This window comes from Peromyscus eremicus, chromosome 2, assembly GCF_949786415.1.
Source record: "Peromyscus eremicus chromosome 2, PerEre_H2_v1, whole genome shotgun sequence".
NCBI lineage: Eukaryota > Metazoa > Chordata > Mammalia > Rodentia > Cricetidae > Peromyscus > Peromyscus eremicus.
Window position 1 is genome coordinate 150,175,964 of NC_081417.1, and position 6,965 is coordinate 150,182,928.

General features: G+C 53.8%; 1 protein-coding gene across 3 annotated transcripts in view; it reads left to right on the forward strand.

Annotated features, from left to right (window-relative positions):
• Positions 1 to 6,716, forward strand: part of Tmco4 (transmembrane and coiled-coil domains 4) — an 84,550-nt gene extending 77,834 nt beyond the window's left edge. For all 3 annotated transcript variants that reach the window (XM_059255281.1, XM_059255282.1, XM_059255283.1), the window contains 3 exons: positions 167 to 284; positions 1,868 to 1,985; positions 5,656 to 6,716. In XM_059255281.1, the coding sequence (XP_059111264.1) occupies positions 167 to 284; positions 1,868 to 1,985; positions 5,656 to 6,060 (641 nt within the window). In that variant the 3' untranslated portion in view covers positions 6,061 to 6,716. The remainder of the gene's footprint in view (positions 1 to 166; positions 285 to 1,867; positions 1,986 to 5,655) is intronic.
• Positions 6,717 to 6,965: the final 249 nt, after the last annotated feature.

The following is a 6,965-nucleotide window of genomic DNA, read 5'->3' on the forward strand; positions in this document are numbered from 1 at the left end:
AAGTGTGTATGTATATGTGCGCAACAATGATCGCCTTTATCATTATTAAGTCCCCTGACACCCTCTACCTTTCTCCATCCCATCCCACACATGCACCACCCATCTCCTGCCCATCAGGACCCACTGTAGCATGGAACACTGACAGACTGCTGGTATCTCTCACCAGATTGCCAAGGGATCATCGAGGACGTGGTCCTTCTGGGCGCACCAGTAGAAGGGGACCCCAAGCACTGGGAACCATTCCGGAAGGTGGTGTCTGGGAGAATCATCAATGGCTACTGCAGGTCTGTCTGAACCTCATGCCATGGGGAAGGAAATAATATTTCCTGAGCACCTAGTTACCCCCCCCCACCCCCCCACCCCCACCCCCCCGCATCCTTGCTGGAGACAAGAAGCCTCTATACTAGAAGATACCAGAAGCTGGCCGCTGGCTGTCAGCAGTGCTATCAGGGCCAGAGGTTCAGATCTGGGAGCCATCCCACCCTGCAGGATGGCTGTGGACAGAGGAAGGTCTTGCAGGATTCACCTCTATGTCAGGTCCAAGGTCACCTGCAGGATGACTCAACAGATTAGAATTGGAGGGGGAAGCATGGCGGTGGCACCTGAGAGTGGAACACACGAGGGATCCAAATGGGAGTCCTTTGAGGCTAAGGCACACACATGTGTGCCATTGGCAGTGAGGTGTCTGGGCTCCGTTTTGGGAACATGATTTCTGAGCAGGGCCGGGAAGGTGGGAGAAGCAGCTGTCAGTGCAGAGAGAGCCAGCACCCTGGGCAGCAAGCCCTCTGGCATGCGGCGGGACCTAGGGGTGGGCTGGGGGAGCAGCCCCGTTTGGAGTCTGAGGAGACGCCCTCGCCATTTCATTCTGAACAGTAACCCCGAGCTCCCAAAAAGCAGCCCCTCATCCCAAGCTTGCAAGAGTGAGTATCCTGTATTACGCAGGCTGCAGGCTGGTTAGCTGTAAACATCCCAAGGCTCATGAACTGCCACAGGTCCCAAGGGTTTGAGATAAGGGGCCTGCAGTGAAAACATAGGATGATGATGACCAAGTCACCTGGAGGAGGTGACACTCTAAGCTCAGAGTCAAAGGGCAGGCTAGAAGGATGAAACAGTGACCTTTATCTTTTTGGGGCAGGCTCTCATTGAGCTCAGGCTGGCTTTGAACTCTCTGTATAGCCAAGGATCCTCCTGCCTCCACCTTCCAACTGTTGGGATGCACAGACATGTACCACCACTTCTGGTTTATGCGGTGCTGAGGGTCAAAAGCAGGATTTGTTCATGCTAGGCAAATACCCTGTCAAATGAGCAGAATGCTTTTCCAGGCCCCAGGGACCCAACTTAAATATTACAATTTAAAGAAAAATTATGTAAATAGATATATGTGTGCATGTATATAATACATACATACATTGAGGGACTTGAGGGGGAAGTGGCTGCAGGTTTGAGCAAAAGTATGTGGCCCACACTGTAAAGCAATGCAGGGCTCAGAGGTCAGAACCAGAGGTTCTGGATGACAGATGAAGGCAGAGGGACAGACAGACAGTAGAGGTACAGATAGACAGCAGAGGGCCTATGATGGATGAGCCTGAAGGAAAAGAGCAAATGGTAGGATTCCATTTGAAGGGATTTGAAGGGATTCATCTCAGGAGGAAGGAGGAAGCACCGCTGTGGGTCAGAGCCCCTCAGAGCATCTAGTCAACCACTCTGGTGTCCACATGGCATCCCAGAATTTGGATGCTGAGGTGGGAGGATTGTGAGGCCAACCCAGGCTACACAGTGTCCAGCTGTGCCCAGTTGGTCAGTCGCCCGGGGGTCAGAGGCCCAACCCACCCGGGCTCAGGCCGATGGTGCCTGTTTCTGCCTTCAGGGGAGACTGGTTGCTGAGCTTCGTGTACCGCACATCATCTGTGCAGCTCCGAGTTGCAGGCCTCCAGCCCGTGCTGCTGCAGGACCGGAGGATGGAGAACGTGGACCTGTCCTCAGTGGTGAGTCCTGGTCTGTCCACCCAAGGGCTCCCCATTGGCCTGTGTATGAGGGACACCAGGTCATTGCAGCACTTGGAGATAGGACCTGCACGGACCTGCCTCCTGTGGGCTCCATGCCAGCCTTTCCGCCTTGGCTGTAATCCCCAAGCTACTGCCAGGCAGGAACAGTTGTGTCCCATTTACAGATGAGGAAATCAAAGCTTGGAAGAATTCCTGTCTCCAGACTAGCAATTCACAGGGCTGGATCCAAATCCCTAGAGTCTTCAAATTACCACCCCTACCCCCGACCCCCAAAGCAATAACCAGATCACCAGTCAGAGCTGTCCCCCTGCCCCAGCAATAACCAAAGCAAGCAGAGGACTCAGGTGGAGGGCATTGTCTAGACTCAAAGCAGTAGACCCTGGTGTTGGCCAAGCAAGAACATAATCCAGCACTGAGTCCATCATATGGGGAGTTTACTTAAGATGCTGGAACCAGAGCCTTGGGCTCATGAATGCTTCCTAATACTAGCCCCCTCCTCTTCAGCCACCCCACCACCCCTCACTTCTCCAGTTTGGAGACCAGCTGCTCACAGACCCCCTCCCTCCTCAAACACCTTGGCTTTGGCTCCGCTCCTGCCTAATAATAGCTCTTTATCACATTAGGGGCCTCAGTAAAGCGGTGCTTTCCTCCTCTGAGTAATTAGAGGTAATTAGCATTGCCTTTGTGTCCCTGGCTTTCCTTGGCAGCTCGCTGCTGGAGGAGGAGCTGGCAGGGCTCCCTGCACGGCTGCAGACCTGTCCCATCCCTCCTCCCTGTGGCAAGCAGGGGCCATCCCTGGGGGAGATAAAGGAACCCTGGCTAGGATGCCTCTCTGGGCTGCAGCAGGTGGAGGATTTACCACCCCAAGGCTCACTGTTTGAAGCTGTCAAGGAAGACCTGGTCCAGGATAAACCTCCCTATATCCCAGAGGATGTCCTTGGTCTCTAGAACTTAACAAAGGGCCAACCACAGAGCACAACAGTCAGTAATAGTACCAGCATCAGGTGACAACAGCCACCATGAATCAGGTGACCCTGCAAAAGGTCCCAGGAAAACATACTGATCCATCATTCAGATGTGGAAACTGAGGCTGCAGTGAGTGACAAACACAGGCATATTAGTGACTTTCTGAGTCACTTGTGACCTCGCCCCTTGGCATAAATAACTTAAGTGAGGATCTGTTTACACTCATGGTTTAGGCAGGCTTCAGTCTGCCCAGGCAGGGAAGGCCCAGCAGGAAGCTGTTGACAGAGGGGTGGATTGACAGCAAAGGGGGGGGGGGCTGGGTATCCATTCACAGCCCACTTCTAGTGACCTGCCTCCTAAAGGTTCCACATCCTCCCAACATCACCAGCTGGAGAATGAACCATCAAGAACATGGGCCTGAGGGGGACGTTGTAGATTCAAGCCAGAAACCCAGGGACGCCACCTCAGAGCTTGGGCCCCCGGCCACACATTTGTGCCACCTGCACTCCTAAACCGTGTCAACAATGTGCAGCCCTGCCCGCACGCCTGTATCCATGTGGTCTCCTGCTCATGCCAGCCCACATGGTGCTGGGGTTATTGTCATTTCATCTTACAGAAGAAGCATGGGACGCCAGGGAACCCCGGGCCTCAGGACAGACAGGTGGGGTGGTGGCAGCCAGGCCAGGTCTCTTGCAAAGCAAGAAAGGGGAAATGCTACCCACATGGACCCAATGACTCCTCGAGTTCATGGTCTGTCAGCTTGTATTCCAATGAGCCTTTGCTAATGGACAGTATGTGGTGGGGGCTGCCTGGTGTGTCCTGAGGCTGCACCCCCTACCCAGAATCATTCATGGAAGATGGCTGCTTTGCATTAGTGATGTCTGGCTGTACAGGGCAGTGGGCAGGGCTCAGTGGGACAGCTGAGGAGATGGTCACAGGCTGAAAACTTAAGTCAACATCAGCTGTGTCACGTCCACCCTTGGTCCACCTTGCTCTCGTGAGGCCTCCCTGCTGCTGACTGTAAACATGGAGTGTGACTCCATCTTGGGTCTCTATAATAGGAGCTGGGGGACCGTGCATGGCCAAGACCTGGACCAGCCTATGGCAGAGGAGGCTAGAGCTGTGGGCTGGAGGGATGATGGTCACCTGAAGTCCGCTGCAGCCATGGCAATGACACTGTCCTTGCTGGCTGCCTGTTCCCACACAGCCCCGGCACCAGGCCTTCCCCGGGATTCAGAAGGCTCAGGGAAGCAGCCCTTATTTGTCCATAGGGAACTGGTTAGTGTTTGTCCCTGTGGGTCTGAAATTTCTGTTGGCTGTGATAGCTAGAGCTTAAGCAGCCACCTTGGGCTCCCAAATGGATCAGCCCAGCTAACTCCTCATCTGTCTCTCCTGTGAGGCAAACTAAAATCAGAGAACACATATTTATGCAGCACCTACTAAGCACCAGGCACAGTGTTTTGATTTGCATGTACTTCTCACATTCTATTGAAATGCATTAGCACTGACCGGGATTGGGAGACATCTCTATGAGATGCCTTGAGGACTGGGAATATGGCTCAGTCAGCAAAGTGCTTTCCACAAAAGCATGAGGGTCTAAGTTCAGGTCCCCAGAGTGTGCTGGGGTAGGGTAGGGGGGAGCAGAGACAGGAGGATCCCTGGAGCTTGTTAGACAGCCCGTCTAGCCAAATAGATATGCTCCAGGGCCAGTGAGAGACCCTATCTCAAAAAATAAGGGAGATAGATTGAGGAAGACCCCGACCTTTGACCTACACACACACACACACACACACACACACACACACACACACACACACACACACACGGCGGGGCTGCGGGGTAAGAAAAGACACCCATTCTCTCACAAAGAGCTCCGAGAAGCACCGGAAACAGCACTGCTTCCTCTCACCTTGGCCCCTCTGGACTGCTGTAGGTGAATGCCTGGGACTAGATCATGTACCATGATGTACCATGAACAGAAGGTTATTTGACTTTTAACAGTGACAACTGGCACCTGCGGCTGGGGTGCTGCCGTCTGGTGGCGGCTTCTGGCTGCATCATCTCATGGTGGAGTGGCAAGCTGGCCTTGTAACAAATCTGCCCTCAGGGTGACATCTCTGTCAGTCCAGAGACAGAGCCCAAAGCCCCTTCTGTCAACACTGTTGTTTTGGGAGATAAGTTTTCAGCACACATTGAGCAGGGCAAATGGGGAGTTCCTAGGAGGGCAACTGGGTGAAGCAGAGGAGTGATGGGGACCAGAGAGCTGTGAAGAAACTGAACCTATAGGCTGTGACAAAATTTTATTTCCAACTTGGGATTTTTCCTGGGGAAACCCTCCCAGCCACCCTCTGGGGAAGCTGCTCCTAATGTTGGGCACAGAAAGGCCACCCAAGGTCCCGTGGCTACTGAAGATCAAACCCTGAGCCCCTCCCCTGCCTGCTAGCCAAGTATGGGCCTTCCTGCCCCAGAGGACCCACACATTTGGAAAGCTTTCTTCAGCTTTCCCTAGCTAAGATCCTATAGCTCCCACCCCCACCCCCCACCAGTGCACTCTGGACTTGAGAACCATCAATAATTGGGACCCTGGGATACTGAGTGACTGGCTGAGGGTAGAGCTTAGCTTGGATCCCAGGGAAAGGGTGGGCCCTGCCCACCATGGTCCTCACTCATGGTCTCCTTGCAGGTCAATGGGCACTTGGACTATGCTAAGCAAATGGATATCATCCTGAAGGCTGTTGGCATCCGCACCAAGCCAGGCTGGGGTGAGAAGGGATTCCCACTGGCCCCTGGCAGCCTGCCCCAAGAAGAGCCTCTCCAGACAGCCACAGTCTCCACAGATGAGGTGATCCACCAGGATGGGCAAACCCAGGGACCTGGCCCAGAAGACTGTCTCAAAACTGCCATATCTTCCAGTGCCAGGCTAGCCCAGATGCCAACAGAGCTGGACCAATCCACAGAGGCCTTGCTCCCTACTGCTGCCAATCCAGCAGAAGGACCCCTGATCTGCAGCCATGGTGTGGATCCTAACCCATTGGGCTGCCCTGACTGCACACAGGGGACCCAGGAATCCTGTACAGAACTGGACTGACCCCAGCAGGAGCCTGGACTCTCTCTCCAGACCTCTGTATGCAACTCTCTCTAATACCTCTGGGCTCCCCAGAGAGTTCTGGAAGTGCAGAACTCCCACAAGTGCCTTTCTTAAACAGAAAGAGCCTAGAATGGAGAACTAATGGAGAAAGCACCTGCTCCTGAGGAAACACTGACCATGTGACCTGCAACATCAACCCAGCCCCAGGCCAGTATAGGCTCCTGCCCTGCAGGTCCCACCCAGAGGCCCAGGAGTCACTGTGGGGCTGGAGGTCCCCATGCTCCCTCTTCCTCCAACTTCAGTGGAACCAAGTGTCCTCTTGACCTTTTATCAGCTCTCCAGGGCTGCCCGCCAGCCCCGTTTTCAGGTGCCAATGAGGCAGCTTCCTTCCTCTGTCTTCTTGGGAGGTCCAGTCAGCTCGGTCCCATAGAGATGTACAGCCAGTGTGAGCTGCACAAGTGCCGGAGGAACTGAGACATAGATGTGATGTGAGTGACACCCCACCCTGAGCTTGGGGAACATGGTGGCCCTGGGTAGAACTATAGCAAGAGGAATAAAGGCAGAATTCACGGTCGGCATAGAGAGAACTGGGCCTGGTGATAAATGTGGATTACACACAGGGAGGGACCAATAAATACTAAAGGCTTTTCTCTTGACCTTCATGGCTACCTTTTATTTTGTGCTGGGGAAACTGAGCCTCTGTGTAATTATAAAGCCTGTTGAAGGCCACACAGCTGATCAATGATGGAGTCACTATGAAGTCTAGCTGGTTGGGACTTCAGACCCGAGCTCTATGGCCCTGCATCTGCATCCATGAGAACCTCCTCTTTGTTTCTCCCACCTCCTCTGGGTGTCAGAGACAGAGGTGGCCCACCCCCGTTGTGCATGTGGAGAAATAAGACCCA